At 30.6% G+C, this 21,547-nt stretch overlaps 2 protein-coding genes across 10 annotated transcripts in view; one reads left to right on the plus strand and one right to left on the minus strand.

Annotated features, from left to right (window-relative positions):
• LOC136984533 (mutS protein homolog 5-like) overlaps positions 1-21,547 on the plus strand; it is a 110,128-nt gene that overhangs the window by 82,311 nt on the left and 6,270 nt on the right. For 3 of the 4 annotated variants that reach the window (XM_067281556.1, XM_067281558.1, XM_067281557.1), the window contains 7 exons: positions 7,454-7,580; positions 7,650-7,799; positions 17,103-17,177; positions 18,327-18,464; positions 18,531-18,668; positions 18,741-18,814; positions 18,887-19,025. In XM_067281556.1, the coding sequence (XP_067137657.1) occupies positions 7,454-7,580; positions 7,650-7,799; positions 17,103-17,177; positions 18,327-18,464; positions 18,531-18,668; positions 18,741-18,814; positions 18,887-18,986 (802 nt within the window). In that variant the 3' untranslated portion in view covers positions 18,987-19,025. Of the gene's footprint in view, positions 1-7,453; positions 7,581-7,649; positions 7,800-17,102; positions 17,178-18,326; positions 18,465-18,530; positions 18,669-18,740; positions 18,815-18,886; positions 19,026-21,547 lie in introns of those variants that run through there. The other variant, XM_067281559.1, reaches the window with a different exon arrangement.
• LOC136984532 (protein disabled-like) overlaps positions 19,151-21,547 on the minus strand; it is a 29,761-nt gene continuing 27,364 nt past the window's right edge. For 3 of the 6 annotated variants that reach the window (XM_067281552.1, XM_067281549.1, XM_067281551.1), the window contains exons 10-11: positions 19,946-21,537; positions 19,151-19,563 (exon numbers count right to left, since the gene is read on the minus strand). In XM_067281552.1, the coding sequence (XP_067137653.1) occupies positions 19,978-21,537 (1,560 nt within the window). In that variant the 3' untranslated portion in view covers positions 19,151-19,563; positions 19,946-19,977. The remainder of the gene's footprint in view (positions 19,564-19,945; positions 21,538-21,547) is intronic. The other 3 variants (XM_067281555.1, XM_067281553.1, XM_067281554.1) reach the window with 3 other exon arrangements.

A 21,547-nucleotide genomic window follows, 5' to 3' on the forward strand; every position in this document is an offset into this window, starting at 1 on the left:
ATAAAAAAGCAAAATATGCCGAAAATGATGCTTTCGATTTTCCATACTTGATGGGTCACCGAAAACAAAAAAAACAATTGTACAGAATCAAACAAAATTTTTTACAAATAAGCCTTAAAATGTCAGCTGTTGAAGTATATAATGAAAATGTGGTTTAAAATAAAATTGGCTGGTAAAAATACATCTAATTCCTCTAGTAATAAAAAAACGAAATTACTTTCCAAACAACCCAATAGGAAAAACATAATAAAAATGTTGGCACAATAATTATTTGTAATTGATACTGACCAAAAATTGTTACTACTGCTACATAGTATTTTTGTTTGTGTAAACTCTTCTGGAATAATCTACTTGCCACTAATTTTAACTGTTGTTCAATCAAATGTTCAGACTGTTTTTCTCATCCATAATTGGATGACAGATCTGTCTGTGAGTTATAATGTTTGATTAATGAATCAGAAATGAAGGTGCCATTAAACATGAAAAAACATTCAATGAGTGAAGAGTCCAATCAGGATAATGCTCACACCCACCACAGTCTTTCAGCTGCAGCAAATATACCATAACATTCACCCAAAATTATTATCATATAATGTGCTGTTTCATTCAAGTAGGACATGATAACATAGATATCACTATGACACCTTTGATAAGTGTGTAACTGAAAATCACAAGCATAATATTTAATTTGTTGACACTAAATATTCAACCAGCTAAAAAATAGTTCAGTGAAATGGCTTGTAATAAGGTTTTGACAAGAGTTCATCACACTTTCAAGATCATTTTATGGTCAATGGAGAAATTTTCAGAAAAAAATATTTAACAAAATTGACTCATATTTTTTTAGTTTAATTTGGATCTAAGTTAAAAAGTTCCATTTAAAAAACTTGACTTTCATTATGGATAGACTATTTTTGGCTAGTACTGGAAATTGAAAATATCACTATTTGATAGAGTAAACCTGATTTACTTATCAAACTTTTTAGGATTTTTGATGAAATTCACTTTCCTGTATTTTAAAAGGGGTGTACACATCATCTGTAACACAATGCATATATGTTACAGCCAGATTGTTAATTTAGATGCTTTACAGAGCATTTAGCTGTTTGATTAAATGGTTTTATATTATAAGAATGTTAATTAACGTTCAGCCACTTTATAAAGAGACAGATCCCACTGGATTGAATGACATTTCATGTTCTACAATTTGAGTGGCCAAATGATTAGCTGTTTTATAATGCAGCATTAGATAAACTGCCAGATTGTCAAATTTAGGCTTACATCTGATTCTTACCACTTGAGGTGCCAAGAGACATTCACCAATATGACATTGTGAAATTTCAAAGTTTGTTTGTGTTTTGTTGGGGCTGTGAAAACAAAAAGCGACACAAAGTCTTACCTTAAAATAAAACAGTATTTTAATATGCCAAAGCATACAAATGTCAAATGTTCTCACGAGACCCAAGCTATCAATCACTTCCAGTGAGACAATACTTGGCTTCACGAATGCAGACACTGTCCTGTACACTTAAAACTAAGTACAATAATTTTACCGTAGACCTAATCCTATTAACTAACAATAATACAATTAATAATACATGTGACACAATGGATATTATAATTACAAAATTCAGTAGACACAAAAACACACTAAACCAAAAATATGTTGACTTTAGAAATGGAGTTTACAATATAGGAACTAAATCCAAAATAATTCGTTCTGTCATTATGAATTACAAGAGTTGTTGAGTGATTATAATGATGAAATATCAGAAAGATCAATATCTCTGCAAGAAGCTGTGACTAACCAATCATTATTTGGTGATCAAGGATTTCAAAAGTGTTCATGCAAACCTGCAAAAAATCAGTGTCACACTAATAGATGTGCATGTTTTAAAAAGAAAGTTCTTTGAAGATCTAAATGTCAGTCTAATTTATTTTGCGTTATTAGATAAAACATCTGTTTAATAAATTTAGTGTTATTTTGTAACTGTTGAAGAAATTTAACAGTTTTAAAGTGTTTTCTCATTTTTATAATTTAATTTTGCACTGTTTAATGTGTCAAACTACTGATCTTTATTTACGTTGTGATTTTACAAAACTAATTATTATTAATAATAATAATAATAAGTTTTTTTAATGTACTAAAGGCAAACCTTGTTACAGGAGAGAGATTGGTTAATACAGTTGTAGTGTTTGTTGTGTGACGTACTGGATCCCGCAAGCAGGGTAGTACAATAAAAAAAACTTTGTTAACAATTTTTTTTGTACAAAGTGTTAAATTTATTCACAATGAACCGCTTCTTTTCTTTACATAATCCCAACTTTATGACCTTATCCTGGTCAAGACATAGGCGTTGAACATTTTTAGAACAAAACAACAAAAGAGAGACTTCCAAGCACGTGACAAATGAGCGCGGGATGATCAAAATTATTCTAACTTAAAAACTAAACTTACTACTATCTTATAACTAAAGAAATAAAAGAAAAGGGGGATTAATTAAGGATAAGAGATAGATAGCAGTGGCGTGCCGTCATCGAAAGTGGTGAGTGCCGCATCCACCTTTCAATGACCTTCCCTTGTATTTTCTAAAATATGAATTTTCATATTTTAACGTACTTTGAATTAACTAAAATTAATATTTTATTATAACTGCATAATGTATCTTATTAACCTGTCAGCTGCGCACTTGATAATCCGAAACAACACTGCTGTTGCATACAGGTTTTGTGGTTTTTAAAGTGGTTTTTCAATTTGCGATATCTCGCTTAAAAATTGTAGTAGATATAATCTGTTTTCGGTTTTCTATCACGTACATATTACACTTTATGATTGTTAACTTCAAAATATTATGTATGTTTAAAAAAATTAATAAAATTTAAGATTTTAAAATATTAAAAAAAATCGTTTTTTTATAAATATTCCATTAATTTGTTACATACGTTACTTAGACATGTCTATTTTCTGTCAAATAAAAAAAACTGCAGCTTTCTAAATCAATGTAGAGAAATAATACGGCCTATAGATTATAACGCCGATCGGTGTGGGGGTGGTGGTGGCCTTTCTAAATCTAGGTTAATACACTTTTATTATTGATGATGTGTATTTGATTCTATTTATACGTTATTTAAACTATTGTACTAATAGTAGACTATAATAAGCGATTATTACTTTATTATATTAACGACTATACATGTATATCTTATGTATTACGGAAGTACCACCATAACCAAAAGTACTTTGTTTTTTGAAAGATTTATGGCTGAATGGTTTAAAAAACAAGCTTATTTGTTAAATAGGATAAACATACATAAAAGTTTATTAAATTCATGCTAAAAATAGATGATAATAACGATTTATAATTGTTTGTTTACGTTTGTAGCTGACAATGTAGCTTGAAGTTGGTATAACTTTTTCCAAGAAAGTTTCCACCCCACAAACCCAAGTCGATGCTTATTGGTCAAAGGATAGTCATTTAGCTATAATATACCAATTAAAACTTAACGGGCATGCTAACTAAAATTTTATTGTCAAATGAACAAAAGAAGGGTCTCCCATAGACTTAACATGGAATGGAGGAGTTTTGTGCCTAAATTTAAAAATACGGGGTGGTAACAAATATCTTATTTGTTGAAACAGACTTAGTCTATGTAGATAAAAGCCAATCAGTGCTTAAATCGCCACCAACTAGTTAATTACGAAAAAAAATTGACACTTACTCCAACTGGAGTACTCTGCAACAGTTTAACGAAAACCGGTTACTCCAATAGCAGTACTCCGCAAACAACTGGTTAAAAAATTCTATACTATATGTGAAAAAAATGATAAGATTGCTTTTGTATATTTGAATGTCAGTGGTGGAATGGAAGCGCTTCCGAGACAGGTTTCACAGCGAGAATAACTGAATGGTGTAAAGCAGCCAGAGGGCATTGGCGCATGCACTTTACAGAGCACCAACCTCAGCCGGTTTAGCTGGTGGAAACTACACACGTGTAACACTTCCAACGATTCTATCCCTTAGCCACTGGGTAGGGAGCTATCTGACTAAGTGAATTGTTTAAGATTTAAAAAGTAAAGAGTATTTAATGTTATTTTTATGTATGTTTTTTTGCAAAGTTATATTTAATTACAGTATAATTAAAAGAAAATTATAATTATATTGACAGATTTTCAGACATAAAATCTTTAGAATTTTTATCACTTTTAGATGTTTTTCATAATATTAAAATTATTTACAATTTTTTTAAGTGTGTTTTAATTCTTTAAATGAAGCAAATTTTATGGGAAATTTTTTGATTTATCTAAATTACGTAGCGAATTGCAATATTTATATTCGTGTCCGGACTATATTGATAAGTAACTCTTAGACATAAAACATATTATAATTAATGTCGATTCGAACAAAGACGTACTAAAAGAATTATATGATTTAATATCATTAATTTTTATGGTACCATCTACCGGTGGGTTTGTTGAGCGCAGTTTTTCGATCACGGAGCGAATTCACACATTGGCCAGGAACACTCGGTCGGAGGAAAAATTGTCATCGCTAGCGTTGCCTTCGATAGAAAAAGAGCTTTCAAATACGTTGATGGAGTCGACGACCAGTGACTTTTAAGATAAAGTAATTAATGATTTTGCGTAAAAAATCGCCAAATAGAATTAGTTTATAAAACATTAGAAAAACAAGTTTTTCTATCATTGTTTGTATCATATCCATTTGTATTATGTATGTATTATTTGTATTTTAGAACTAAAATACATAAATTGTTTATTTTTGTCATTTCCAGTATTTGTTTAAAACTTTTATGGAAATGTGAGGTTCCAGACAGGTCTGACCCGTCACGAAAGACACGAAAAGACGGTTAATTTAGAGAAAAATTTATTAATTTAAATTAAAAAAAACATAGGTAAAAGTCGTTTGTAGTCGGACATTCATTGTTTATATCAAACTGCCAGGCAGAAACCATAAATCGCGGAAGGAAGTCATCCTGTGATCGGTGGAAAATCGAATTCATCTTCGATTTTGATTTTTCTCACTCTCCAGGTAAGAGTCTCGTTACGTTTAGTAACGAGGGACCAACCACTCGGAAAGTGTGATTGAGGGAGAACGACCAATCAAAATGGATGAAAGAAAGAACGGAGATTGATATAATCTCTGAAAATTGAGGACACCTGGCACTCGGTTCATGTTCTGAATAACCAAAATGCCGTGTGTCAACGCGCAAAAAAAGAAAAAGAAAAAACAATTTCTCGTCTATTGTGCCAACCTGTAACCTGTGCCACTTCGGACTTAGACCGTGTCCCCGACTCCAACAGACGAAGTCTCCCCATGCCTTACAGACTTGTCAACACCACTGTCTCGGGGCCACCTTCGATCGACCATCGAAGAACCACATCAACGCTCAGGACGTCTGAATGGCTGATTGTCCTAAAACAAACTATTTTGTACATAGTATTTGTTTGTACATAGTATTTTGTACATAGTACGGTTTTTGTCAGATACTGTCGTCTTTGTCTCTACAGCCACCACCCATGTACAAATTGACCCTAGACCATTACTGATGTGCAATTAACTGATTGCCCCTGGAAGTCGGCTTCTTGCAGAAACACAGCTTCCCTATCATCAATGTCACGGCATGCCACTGATAGATAGAAAGACTAGAAAATACCTGGGATTTCTTTTGTATCACTGAATCTTGGGGTAGGACACCTTCTCCAATTCTTTTCTTTTTTATCTCAATATTTCCTTTTTTGATTTTTCTCTCCTCGTAGACCTTCCTATCCTTCACTGGTCTAGATATTCTTTTTTTTTTTACTCTCCAGCACTGACTTCCTCGTACCTCTCCTTCCGGGTCTCACCCTCAGAATGGATCTTTACTCTAGCCGTTTTGCCTCAGGGCTTAACCCCCTCCTTTGTTTTAGCATTTTCGTGGAATTGGTAGTCTTACCCCCACGGGAGAAGGATTAAGAAAGAATTTTCTATAAAAGATTTTAGACAAAGAAACAGGAAAGACTTAAAACTAATAAATAAAAAGTACAAAAATATGTACAAAAATATACAACAAATATGGCCGACGACCACACAGTGTTTCCTTTTTTTTCATAATTTACACACAGTTTTGCATATTCTCTAGGTTATTACAATATGTATTAATTAAATTAAATTTTTAACAAATAATTCAATTTACATTTAATAATTTAGTATCAATCAATTTTTCTTAAAGTTTTGATTAATTTACAATATAAATATTAATATTTAGCTTAAAATATTTGAAATGTTAGTACATTTAAGTAAATTATTATTCTTTTTTAACAATTTGTTCATTAGTTACTCTTCTAAAAAGTTATTTAAACTATACATTTGAAATTTCGATAATTTATTCAATTTAACTCAATAATCTTAAATTTGATGTAATTGTAATAACTCAAAAATTCTATGAGATTAAGATATTTCAGAAAATTTGTCACAGTCCTTTAGAAGGTAACTGACAGAAAACTCCTTTTAATTACACCAGTAACACTATTCTTCTATTGAGAAATTGATATATACATTATTTACAAAGAGTGAGAATTTGTTTAGTCTTAGTTGTATTAATAATCTCTTTATATTTCATTATATTAGTTTTTGCAGGAATAGTTAGAATGTCTAAATACCGTTTGTAGCTCAATCAAACTGATTGAGCTAAAAATTTTTGGTCATTAATTATTGATTGGGAAAAAGCTGACTTCATCAATAAAGTATATCCATATTTCCGATCTTTTTCTGAATTATCAAACAATCTGTATGAAATGCCAAAGGACTTTAGAATATTACTAAATTTTAACTGCCAGTGGTTATCATTTTTAATTTTTTTACTCTTTTTTAACATGGTCTGATAAAAAAATTTAATATTTTTGTCATTGTTATGTTTCAATCTGTAGTAAAATTTAATCTTTTTAAATAAAAAGGAAACAGCAATTATTAATTATAATAAAGTACCTAAACATTAAGAATACTTAATAGCAATTCATATTTTTAAAGATTTTAAATGGCCAATGAACAGTTAAGTTGATTAGTTATTATAAATAATTATATTATTTCCTAAAAGTAAGAAGTAATTGACGTACTATATATGTATATATATATTATTTTTTTATAATTTTCAAGTTTATAATACATAAGGTTGATTATACAATGTATGTTTTTTATACTTCCTAACATTTTTGTTCCTAATCCTAGTGCATAATTCACATTTTAGTAAAGAGGCTGAAAATTTTGACACTTTACAATACAGCTAAACATAGCCTGCCGCATTATAAAATGTGATATAATGACATAGCTGAACGTTGGTTAGCTTTATTATAAAATAGCTAGACGCTTCGAAGAGCAACTAAATTAACAATCTGGCTGAAACATATACATTATACATTTACAAATATTGAACTATACATTTATTATCTAAAATATAGACATCCACTTCAAGAACATTGTGTATCGTCATTTGTACCAAATGATACTAAGAGTGGTGGAAAATATGGAAAAGTAAAACTATTAACAGGTCCCAATGCTTCCGGTAAAAGTGTTTATCTTAAACAGGTAAAATTAAATTGATCTATTTTTATTTAAAACATTAATTTAAATGTAACATTATTTTTAATTTTCTAGGTTGCTTTAATTGTATATTTAGCTCACATAGGCAGTTTTGTTCCTGCTGAAATGGCAAAGATTACAATTATAGATCATATATTTACAAGAATACATACTGTTGAATCTATTTCTGTTGGTTTATCCACATTTATGATTGATATAAATCAAGTAAAATATATTTAATTATGAAATTATAGATATTATAGAATTAATCATTAATTAATTAATAATTATACTGTGGACAAAAGTTTGTTGACCACTAGAAATTTTAAAATTCATAGTGATTGAATAATAAATTGTGCTTACTGATATACAGTCAAATGCATCTATAACAATATTTAGTAGAACAAGAAAAAATATTGTAGAAAGATTTATTGTCAAAATCAGATTTTTTTTTAAAAAAAAGTATCCTCTTTGTTTAGCATTGTTGGACTGCAAATAGCATTATTTATACAAAGTTAGACAATATTAGAATGGAAAAACATGTAGTATTATTAGTCTGCTCTAACACAAGTTTTAAGTGATCTTATTGCTACATTATAAGTTAAATATCAAAATCCAAAATCAGTCAGAACCTAAATCTTCCTAGTTAAAAATGATCTAAGTAAAACTAAACTAATTCTAAAATATAATTTCTTAAGGAGAATGCTTTACATTAATTAAGATAATGTAAGATAAGATAATTAAGAGAACTTTGTTATGTTATTATTATTATTATAGATATTATTGTTTTCTTAGTTTTTGCATTTTGAACTGACACGACATAATGACTATTACAAACATGTTTTTCGCATACTTTACATTATTGCACATACTTACTGTTTTTTGTGCCTGGACAGATATGACACCTTTTCCTTTTTTGGCTTGTTCTGATGTCTTTGCCAATAATTGTGTTGGTGCTTGTGCTAAGAATTTCAAAATTGATACTTTCACTTTCCAAGTATAATTTTACTTTTTCTTTTAGTGTTTTTGAAATTCTTGAATTTTACATCTGCTTTATTGCATGTGGCTAATAAGCTTGGCACCAGTGGCGTAGCGTGGGTGTCAGTCGCCCGGGGCGGAGGAAAATTTCACTGCCCCCTTATTTAGGTATTTTTACAAGATATTATTATTTATTGTGAAATTTTGCTGCCCCCTATAAGTGCCGCCTGGGGCGGGCCGCCCCTACCGCCCTCACTACGCTACACCACTGCTTGGCACATCAGCTTATTTAGCTGATGTGCCAAGTTTTTAATGAATATTGCACAAGGATATCTTTCTGCTGTATTTTGTTTAAGAATGATGTATGAATTGATTACTGTTACATTTGAGAAATGATAAAATAAAGCAAGGGGCCATCTATTTGTCTTTTGCCCAAGATAATTTGAACATAATTAGGCATTTGAATCTGCTCCATCTTTTGTTAAGTTATAAAAATTTATTATTTCTGTTTATTTGAATCATTTGTTTCTTCAATTTCCAGTTCATGGTGTAACATCAAAATTAGAATTACAGCCTTCCTTTCTATATTAATATTTGTAGCATAATTTCTGCCTGATTAATTTGGCTGATGGTTGGTTGATTATTAATACATCAGGTTCTTAGGATGTTTATATATACTAATGTTATGTCCTTTGTAAATCCAAACAAAGGACTGTTTTATGGATGGTTTTTATTCAGTTGAAATTGTACTGGTATCTTATTTTTGCTTTTTCTTATAGTCCTTACTAAAGTTTTTTTTTTTTTGTAGAAGTTTCTGAGCCAAGGGGATATTTATGTACCAGTTATCTGTACTAATATTATGACCAGTACCTGCTATAGGCTCAACTAATCTTAAGACAACATCTGTAGGACTCATTCCAGTCATCTGAAATGGTCCTGTAGGCTGAATTCCAGCAGAAACTTCAAATTTTACAAGACAGAATGTTCATGCAACCATGGTGAATATTTTTATTCCATAATGCTTAAGTTTGTTTGGAAGATACTGCCTAAAAGAATGACGATTGTGGAAGTCAACTAATTGTTCATCAATTATAATGTATTCATGAGTGGTATATGCCTTCTCAAACCTGTTCTCTATGATTGAAATAAATTCCCTAATAAGTGCTGATATGTCAGTTGATCATCTTTCTTCCTGAGTTGATACATCATCAAATCATAAGCATCACAACTAAAACAAAAATCTTTTGTGTGTCTTTGCTACTGAAAAAACAGGGGAACCATCTCTTCCCCATAGATCTTTGGAATTCACATGAAAAGCCTTACACACACCAGAAAGTAACAATAAACCAATCATTGCCTGAATTTCCTCTATGTTGTTATCACTCGCATCACGATCCTGACTGAAATTTGGTCTAACTAAATTAATTTTAATATCTGTGCTCTTCACTAATAATTCTACAATCTCCAAAGTAAATAATAAAGGAAATGCATCTAATACATTGCTTGAAGATTGAAAATCCTTTTGAGGCCTGGATAAATGATCGACTATATTTTCTTTCTGAGTCCTTGTTTTTGACAGTGGTTGTTTAGATCAAACAAAGTTTCTGTCTTTAGACATAAAATTATCTTTATGACTACTTACATAGAGATCAACATTTTCTTCATCTTCAGTTTCAGTATCGGTATTATGATTGCTAAATACCACATTCTCATCTTCAGCATCACTCACTGATAAATCATCATCTGACTGAGGTTCTTTTATTTCTGTTTCTAATTCTTTTATTAAATGAGTTTAGGCACTAAAATACCAAAAAATGTTAAATCAGGAAACTCTACTCTCATCTATACTGATGCCAATTTATCAAAATAAATTAAAATTTAATATACTACATTATCATTATTGTAGAGATAGGAAAATACTGTTTATTCTATGAGTACAGTAAAGCAAAATTTATTGCTAAAGAGAGATTTATTGCAGTAGAGGATATAGTTCAATTGGGGGATATTTTATGCCAAGCTAATACAAATTGCATGGAGAACTGTATTTCTTATCTTTGGTACTTGATTTGATTGCTTCTTTTAGATTGTTTTTCTTTTTTAGATTGTTGTTGCAACAACAAAATAAAACATTGTTAAACCAGTGCTCTTTTCATAAAAAATATACTGCTAGTACACCTATATGGTGACTAAAATTAAAGTTATATTTTAAGAACAATGTAACAATGACTAAAAGAAACCGTTTAATACTAATTATTTATTTTTGAAAAAATAAATAATTAGTATTAAACGGTTTATAGTGTTTTCAAAATTCTCCATCTGCACCATCTTCCATAATTCTTGTTTGGATGTAGTATCTGTTGCTGAATAGTGTTCTTTTAGTAAGTTTGTTTTTACCTTTCTTTCAAAATATCATTAATGTTTCTCCCATACCTTGTTTCTTCACAAGAATGTAATGAAGACTAGCAATTACTAGACAATATTGTCCATTTGTCAAAAGATGGCCTCTGCTGAAAGGGAGTCTATACCCATTTGCTTTTTATGTCAGCTCTGATTGGTTCATGGTATTTGTTGTGGCTGATAGAGTGGTCCAGTTCATTTTGTTCATTTTTATCATGGCAGTCACCAAACTTCTCATCTGAACATAGAGAACTTTTCATACTGAGAAACTATTGGTAGTATGTAGTGGCTATCAATACTTTTTAAGCTATTTGTAGATATAGCATACCAGTGTATTTCTGCTGAAAAATAGCTCCGCTTACAACAAACTTCATTGAACAACATCAAAATTGGGAAAGTGAATAGAAGCATTGACTTGCTGCCATATTCAGAGCTTATCCTGTCCAAGGGGAAAATATTGTCTGAAGGTCATTTAGTCTGAACTCTGAATATCTTTGTTCAATATCTTGACCTTAATGTTTCTAAATGTAGTGATGACTCCTAAAGTAATTACTCCTCTGCCTCCATGTGGAAGTTAATGTAATGGGAACCAATGGTGTCATTGTGGTTGTGTGTGTTGGAACATTAGGACCTATCAAGTACTTTTCATCGGAGAAAATGTATTTTAAAAAATAATGTGTTTGTGGGCAAAGTCAACCTGCTGCTGCTGCTTTTGTTTACAGGTCAACAGTAGTTTTTTAATTACAGTTTGATAGCTAAAGCCTTCCTTGAAACTGATAAATAGTACATGCAACATTTGGTTATAAAGAAACTTTATTCTACTGTGTCAAAGATGGCTATGATTGAAAGTGCAAAGTACTGTATACTGAACACTGGAAATTTTTATACTTAGATACTGAGACAATTCAGATAATGCTTACCTTCAGGCATTTTGTATCCCCAGGCATGCAGCGTTTCTGACTTTTCAAATATTTGTATTAATTTAAATTTTCAAACACTTTTGTTTAACTTGTTTAGTATCATGTTCTTAAATCTTGCAACTCAAATTTCATTCATTTCTAATTAAGATAGAAGGCAAAACTTTGGAACTATCCTAAGTTCAATAACAATTCGTTTTAATATGTTTTAGGCATGGTGCCTATTCTCCCCACCCTGGAACCCAATTAACATAACCAAATGTAGAATTTATTTATTATGTATATTTATGTAAATACACTATAGTGATATATATGGTGAGATGGGACTACCCCACTATCCTCCTCCCTCATGATCAAAAAAAGAATTTTTTCAAATATATTAAGATTATTCCCCATTATTTAAACAAAGCTAGAGTGTTGTTAATATAATGGCTAATTTGTGTTAATATTCATAATGTATAAAAATATTTTGAATAATCAGATAAACCTTATAAGCAAGTTGAATTTGGCCTATAGAAGATATTACAGATTAATATTATGGTTCCCCATAGAGAAGTATAAAAATTAGTTAAATGTTGACTTAATGTGTGGGAGTTATATTCCAGAGAGCATGCATAAATAAGAATTCATTCCTTAAATTGATTATGTTACTTATATATAAACCACACTCGTACCCAGCAGAATTAAATAAATAAAAAACTTAAATCAACACCTTAATGTTCGCTGAGAGATTTATTAATGTAACTAACGTTTTCGATCTAATCGATAGATCATCTTCAGGTTAGACAGAATGTTTCTTAAATGGAACATCAATTTCAAAATTTGAAAATATAACCAGTAACATCAATAAAAAAGTAAAACATTGTAAAAGATACAACAAGTGTAATATAAAAACGTTATACTCGTATCCAATTATAATATTGTCTATCCTAACCAGTAATAATTCACCATTAAAATATACTAGAGCTCACGTGCCTCTTATAAGTTTTTAACGGCATATTTCCAAGCTGAAGGAAGACCTTCCGCGTCCCTTGCGTTAATACATTTATCTTTTAACTTGCTTCTGTAAATTTCTAACCTTTCAGCTGTTCTTGCCAAAGTTGGGGAATGTACCTGTTTTATGATTTTCGCCTCATTCCATCGTACCAAGGATCCCTCTGCTTGCCCCATCTGGGCTAGTACTGTTGTATTGGAACCTTTTCTAATATCATACTTATGTTCCTTGATCTTTATTCCTAAGTTTCTAGTGGTAACCCCTACATACTCTTTATTAATACCTATAAGCTGGTTCTCGTAGGGAATCCTATACACACCCGCCTTATCTTTTTTTTTAACTAACCCTTTATCGTTCCTAAGTATTTTATACAAATTCGGAGCTCTTTTTAAGATCACCCTTGTATCCTTGATGCTTGCTATTTCTTTCATAATCCCTCCTAGATACTTATTGTATGTAAATTTAGTGTACCTGTAAGGCCCGTGCCTAGTGCCTTTATCATAACTGGCTTCAAATTTTCTAATAATTCCCTCGATGACTTTCCTCTTATAACCTAATGTTCCTGCTATCTGTATAATTCTTTCTATCTCTGTATCCCGGTCTATCACATTCTCACAGTATATAAAGGCCCTTCTAATCAATGCTCTAAATGCCGCTAACTTATATTTATAAGGGTCATTAGAGCTTGCAGGAATATATAGTGGGCTATGCGTTGGTTTAATGAATACGCCAGTGGATATATGCCCTTTGCTAAATATAACATTAATGTCTAAGAAATGTACCATCCTGGAGCTTTTTTGCTCTAGCTTCAGGTGAAGGCCCTCTTGGTTCTCGTTAATTCTATCTACAAAGTTAGCAATTACTCGATTGTTCTTCCATAATATGAAAATGTCATCTACATATCTCTTGTAGTATACTATATCCCTTTCGAAGTCTCGCAAAACTTTTTCTTCTACTTTACTAACCACCAGCTCGCAAAGGAGCCCCGAAATTGGGCTTCCCATCGGTACTCCCCTTTTTTGCTTAAATACTTGGTCTTCGTAAGCGAAGAAGGATTCGCAACATACTAGGTTCGCCATTTCTATAACCTCATTTCTGTGTTGTGTTAAAGTCGGGTTTTCTCTGAACAAGAACTCCAAAAGTACTTCTACACAGAACTCAATCTTAATAGACGGGTACAAACTTTCGTAATCTAACACAGTTCCCACTTCTTCATCCTTCAAGGCGATGTTTTGTAGCTCTTTAACTACCAAAACAGGATCCTTTACCACTAAATTATTATTTTCCATCCGTGAGGAGACGTATTCTTGCAATCTTTTTTCCAGGATAAATGTAGGTGCTTTTCGTTTTTCCACAATAGGCCTTATTTCCTTTCCCTCTTTATGAGTCTTAGCGAAGGCAAAGAGCCTAGGGAGCCCTGGTCTAGGGTTCCGGCATTTTCGGACAAACGGTAAGATCCTCGCTAGTTTGGTTTCCTCCAGTTTTTTAACTCTTCTATCAATAGCTTGAACTATTTTACTATAAGGGATGGTTAAAAGAGAATAATTTGATTGCAGCAAGAGCAGATAAAAGCAAACAAATGGTTATAATGAGAAAACAAACATATGATAGAGCCTTAGAAGAATATCAGAAAAACGGAATGTATCAAGGTCGACAGTAAAATAGTTCAAGCTATTGATAGAAGGGTTAAAAAACTGGAGGAAACCAAACTAGCGAGGATCTTACCGTTTGTCCGAAAATGCCGGAACCCTAGACCAGGGCTCCCTAGGCTCTTTGCCTTCGCTAAGACTCATAAAGAGGGAAAGGAAATAAGGCCTATTGTGGAAAAACGAAAAGCACCTACATTTATCCTGGAAAAAAGATTGCAAGAATACGTCTCCTCACGGATGGAAAATAATAATTTAGTGGTAAAGGATCCTGTTTTGGTAGTTAAAGAGCTACAAAACATCGCCTTGAAGGATGAAGAAGTGGGAACTGTGTTAGATTACGAAAGTTTGTACCCGTCTATTAAGATTGAGTTCTGTGTAGAAGTACTTTTGGAGTTCTTGTTCAGAGAAAACCCGACTTTAACACAACACAGAAATGAGGTTATAGAAATGGCGAACCTAGTATGTTGCGAATCCTTCTTCGCTTACGAAGACCAAGTATTTAAGCAAAAAAGGGGAGTACCGATGGGAAGCCCAATTTCGGGGCTCCTTTGCGAGCTGGTGGTTAGTAAAGTAGAAGAAAAAGTTTTGCGAGACTTCGAAAGGGATATAGTATACTACAAGAGATATGTAGATGACATTTTCATATTATGGAAGAACAATCGAGTAATTGCTAACTTTGTAGATAGAATTAACGAGTACCAAGAGGGCCTTCACCTGAAGCTAGAGCAAAAAAGCTCCAGGATGGTACATTTCTTAGACATTAATGTTATATTTAGCAAAGGGCATATATCCACTGGCGTATTCATTAAACCAACGCATAGCCCACTATATATTCCTGCAAGCTCTAATGACCCTTATAAATATAAGTTAGCGGCATTTAGAGCATTGATTAGAAGGGCCTTTATATACTGTGAGAATGTGATAGACCGGGATACAGAGATAGAAAGAATTATACAGATAGCAGGAACATTAGGTTATAAGAGGAAAGTCATCGAGGGAATTATTAGAAAATTTGAAGCCAGTTATGATAAAGGCACTAGGCACGGGCCTTACAGGTACACTAAATTTACATACAATAAGTATCTAGGAGGGATTATGAAAGAAATAGCAAGCATCAAGGATACAAGGGTGATCTTAAAAAGAGCTCCGAATTTGTATAAAATACTTAGGAACGATAAAGGGTTAGTTAAAAAAAAAAGATAAGGCGGGTGTGTATAGGATTCCCTACGAGAACCAGCTTATAGGTATTAATAAAGAGTATGTAGGGGTTACCACTAGAAACTTAGGAATAAAGATCAAGGAACATAAGTATGATATTAGAAAAGGTTCCAATACAACAGTACTAGCCCAGATGGGGCAAGCAGAGGGATCCTTGGTACGATGGAATGAGGCGAAAATCATAAAACAGGTACATTCCCCAACTTTGGCAAGAACAGCTGAAAGGTTAGAAATTTACAGAAGCAAGTTAAAAGATAAATGTATTAACGCAAGGGACGCGGAAGGTCTTCCTTCAGCTTGGAAATATGCCGTTAAAAACTTATAAGAGGCACGTGAGCTCTAGTATATTTTAATGGTGAATTATTACTGGTTAGGATAGACAATATTATAATTGGATACGAGTATAACGTTTTTATATTACACTTGTTGTATCTTTTACAATGTTTTACTTTTTTATTGATGTTACTGGTTATATTTTCAAATTTTGAAATTGATGTTCCATTTAAGAAACATTCTGTCTAACCTGAAGATGATCTATCGATTAGATCGAAAACGTTAGTTACATTAATAAATCTCTCAGCGAACATTAAGGTGTTGATTTAAGTTTTTTATTTATGTTACTTATATGTTTAACATAAATCAATAAAATTGTTTAAGTATGAAGAATTTCAAATTTATTGACATTAGATAAAGTTAAATAAAATTTATAACGAAAACTGTAAAAATAATTTAGTAATCAACATTCATTTTGTACAGATGAAAAGAGCAATGAGTTTATAACTTATTAGGATGACAATCATTGCATTGTGGGTCTTAACCATCAGAATTCTCTGAGGTGATGCCATTATATAGATAAGTATTTAGATAATATTAATTTATCCGTTTTCAAGATACAAATTCAAATAAGAATATCTAATAATATCAATTAAAATGGGGATAACTAAACTAAGGCAAAAATATACAGGTTTGTGATGGTTTCAGGAAAAATCATGATGGCAGATGAAGGATTTTTCACATTTTTCCAGAAATGCTTTTAGTGACTTTAGATAAAGGAAAAACTGATGAGTTTGTAATTGCAATTTAAAATTGCACCCACTCCCCACAACATAATCCACACTTGCTTACAAAGTGACTTTTAAGTACAGAAAACTCATAGATTATCTACACAAAATTATGGTAATCCTTTCATAACATTATTTGCATTAGTCCCAATAGATACATATAGATTTAATGAAAAGTCTGAGATTTTGTAGTAAACAAACTTTTATTCAGCAGAAAATTATTCATTAACTACAAATTTTAAAACAAGTTATTTTATTTCATTTTAAAATTATGATTATTTTAGAAATTATAATTTTTTTTATTTCATTAACAGATGTCTGTTGCTCTTCGTTATGCTACTTCTAATTCTTTAGTTATAATTGATGAATTTGGAAAAGGAACAGAAGCAGTAAACAACAAAGTTTTTTTGATTTTAATCAGATATAAGGGTTTGTCCATAAACCATATTTCCTGATTTAGTTGAGGGATGAGTATAAGAAAAGTTTACATAGGAGGGATGGTAAAGATTTAAAAAATCACATAAGTTATAATTGTTTTAATAAAATAAATTAATTTGAAAAAAAATTATTATTGTATTTAATAATATATTGAGATTTTTACAGTTAAGCAATTAAATTAGCAGATTTTCTTGCAACATCAATGTATGATCTTTGTTAAGTGAAAGTGCTATTTGCAGAAAAACAGTGTTTTAAAAACTATCAATGAAGTACAAAACATAAATTTCTTTTTTTCATTTCAAAGATTGAAAAACTGTAATTTTAAAGGAATGAGACTCTGGAGAATAGCAATGCAATTTTTAAAATAACTTTTAATATAAAATTAATTAAAGCATAAGGTCATAAAAATATTCACAAATTGGGAGAAATGGGTGGAAAAGGATTGGATCTTCTGTAGTGGCCGATTACCCAGTAGGTTCACTAGGCATGCACCTAGGCCTTGTCGTCTCAAAGGGTCTCAAAAATTACACAAGAAGCAAGAAGATAATATGCCTCTGAAAATTGAGTGAATTTTTAAAAAGTGTATATTTTACACCCTGACGAGAACAGTGACATAACTCATAAATTGATGATTTTGTTGCATTTTTAATATAAACAAATTACAAAAATAACACTTTTACATAAAGGGTCTTATAAGAAAATTACACCTAGGGCTTCAAAGGAACATAATCCATTACTGATCTTCTGGAAGATCTGAAGAAAAATTAGTAAAAGTACAGTACAGCTGTAGTTCAAATCAAAGACACACTTTTTTCCATATTGGCTTCAATGTAATCCATGACATTAAAAATATATTTCAAGTGTAGCTTGTGTTAGTAAACTTTATTTTCCCCACTGTATTTCTGTTTGGATGGCATAATGAAACTTTTCCAAAAAGGGGAAGTTTTGAAATTTCCATGTGGCATTTTTTGGGGCTAGAGAATATATTGACCACCAAGGGGAGGATTTAAACTTAACCTAAAATTGGACATATGGTTATGGACAAACCACATATCTACAATGTAAATTAGTTACCCCAGTATAATTAATTTACATTATAGATGGATGGATTAGCTCTCTTAGCATCAAGTTTGCAATTTTGGCTGAAAGAAAATGTTAATTGTCCACATTGCTTTGTTTCAACACATTTTCATTCTCTTTTAAATATACTAAACCCTGCAGAACAGCTTTGTTATCAGGTTGGTCAAATTAAAATTATTTATCCATCGCATTAATATAAACATATTGCATTTTATTTTAAATAGACAATGGATACATTGCTTGAAGATGGAAACTTGATATTTTTGTATCAACTAAAAGATGGTAAAACAGATGGAAGCTATGCACACCATGTGGCTACATTAGCTGGAATTCCTTCTAAATTAGTGGATAGAGCAAAAGAAGTATTACAGAATAAAAACACTGTATAAATAGAGAAATACAAGAAATGTATAATATAAAATTTTCATTTACAGATTGCTGATATTTTAAAAAATAATAAAGAAATTATTCCCATAAAAAATATTGCAAGTGAGAAAAAATTAGAACAGTTATGTATATTATATTTGATTATACATGTTAGATAAACAGTAATTGTTGACATTTAAGATTTCTTTTTCAGATATGTAACTATTTATCAAGAATTCTTAACTTTTGATTTTGAAAATGAAAATTCTGACAGTTTTCTTCAAAATATCATGAAGAGAATTGTGGAAGAATAAATTTTGCGGAGGAGAATATTGGAACTGTGAATTTAAGAAGTATTTAAACATTTTCTAATGTATTTAAATAAAATTTGAAAGATGATTATGCTAATAGGAACATTCATTGTACTTTTATTAAAATCATACAACTTCTACAAAAATATAAATACAAACAAATCCATTTAAATTTATTTTTAAAAAGTTCATAGGGATATAAATTTTAAAGGAAGATAACAATATATATAAACTCTAGTAAATTTTAACTATATTAGTTGAATTATAATTATTTAGTTATTTTACTGGCAATCAAATTTTATACATTTATATATAACAAATTCTTGTCTAAATATATATTTAATGTAGTTCTTTTTCTATATTTTAGTTTCAAATGTACAAATATATTATATATCTACATTTTATAAAATTTCTATTAGAAACTTTTTATATTTTAACATTAAAATATTCTTTTAGATAAAATAATTTTCATACATTTGACTATACTTCTTATGAAGTGATTAAACTATATATATCTATAGATACATATATTTATTTACTCTTCTTTCTTGATCTTATTAATTTTTCCATAAATTGGTTCCTGAAAAATAATATTGAAAATGAATTAGCTCATACTATATATCAATACTAATAATAATAATTAATTATAATTCTGTAAAAGTATATATTAACTTATAAAAAATGATTTTTAATGATTTATATATTAACAGAAGATATGAGAAAAATAAAGAAAAAAGTTAGATGGTAGTAATAGTTAGTACATTGAAAGTGTTTATGGAATTATATTACAAAAACAATTATAAGAAATTCTTTTAATGATACAAAGAAAGAATGGAATAAGTTCTCTCTATTCTTTTCCATTTGGTTAGTAATGTTAATTGTTATATTGATTAATGATAGTTCCATGATAGAAAATGCAATCATGCAAAGTTCAAATATGTTTTTGAAAACAAGGCACAAACCTCTTAAAAATTAGTCTTCTATATAAATGCTTTCATAGTTCATTTGGCACAGACTGGTAACCATTAAGTTTCTTTGGTAATGCTGCAAAAAAATCATCAGCAAAAGGATCTTTTTTTCTATTAAAAATGTTTCCAGAGTTTGACATTGAAGAATTATTAGAATTTATATCTGTAGATTCAGAACAAGATGACATGTTTCCATTTTGCAAACAGATTTCAGACAAAACTTGATATTGTGATGTAACACCAGGTAAACGTGAAATAGGTGATAACTTAGTTGTACTGTTATCATTCACTATTCCATTCATTTTCTTGAATTTAGTTAAATTATTTAATTTTATTTGTGATTCAGGAGGTGGAAGTATAAAGGTTTTTTCTGTTGAATTATTTAATGAAGTTTTATTTATCACTTGATTCTTTTTATTGGATTTCTGTAATGAATGATTTAATTCTTGATTTTCTACAAAACTGCATGTTTGATTTGGATTGTTTAATGATTCACCAAAACCACATCCAAAAAAATCTACATTTGGAGATTCTTGTTCAAAAGACCTGGCAAGTTTTTTGGATTCACCGTTGTGATTTTGTCCATTGTAACTACCTGTCTGTTGAGAATTAACAGGTAGTTTTCGAGTTGGTATTGGAATAGGATGACTGGAGCTAGAATTTGCAGATATTGATGTATTGTTTTGAGAAAATTCAGATATAACCTGATTTGCTGGTAAGGAACCTCTTCTATAATTTAATGGCACATTTCCAGATGAAGCAGAGGTTGGTGATGCATAAATTGCACTTTCAGATTTTAATGATAGGGGAAATTGAATATTTGGCTCTGAAGATCTATTTGTAAGTCTTGGTGGTAGTGGTGGTGGTGGTGGCAGAATAACAGTTCCAGTAGTATTTTCAGTAAATGGATTTCCAGATGATTTATCTTTAGATTTATTATCATTTAATGGAAAAGAAGAAAGTCTTTTGGAAGAATTTGGAAGAGATGAAGGCAATGAATTACTAGAATGAGAAGGTGTCTGTTGGGTTGATATATTATTGAAATCACAAGAAAAAGGAGGACAAGTGGCATCATAAGACTGAAAACATGTACTCACTTCAGTTGATTCTGGTGCTGATTGAGATGTATAAAATTTAGTTGGTTCACTGGTGAAAGCACTTATAGTTTTATCTACAAGATCTTTCAAAACTTTTTTTGGAGGATTTTTAATATCATGAAAAAAATCTTTTTTATCTAGAAAAGGACGATCTTTACCTAAAGGATCCAAATCTGCAAATAAATCATTTTGTGGTAGTCTTGGAGGTTTTGGTGGCGATGCTTGACTATTTGTTTGAGTGGAATCTGATGTTGAAACATTAATCTGTTCATCATCTTGATTTGTTGTTGCTAAAGAACTTTGTGAATTCTCAAATATACTAGAAATTGTATCTATGTTACTAAATACAGAATATTTATCATTATCAGAATAGGTAACATAGAAAGAGGACGTTTCTTCCGATTTTTGGTTCACTTTTGAATCTGGAAATGGAGATCCAACAGACTGATCTTCAGATGAAGATGTTGATGCTGCAGATTCATATATATCCTACAATAAA

Source organism: Centruroides vittatus, unplaced genomic scaffold (assembly GCF_030686945.1).
Source record: "Centruroides vittatus isolate TY-2023 unplaced genomic scaffold, ASM3068694v2 contig_922, whole genome shotgun sequence".
In the NCBI taxonomy this organism is placed as follows: domain Eukaryota; kingdom Metazoa; phylum Arthropoda; class Arachnida; order Scorpiones; family Buthidae; genus Centruroides; species Centruroides vittatus.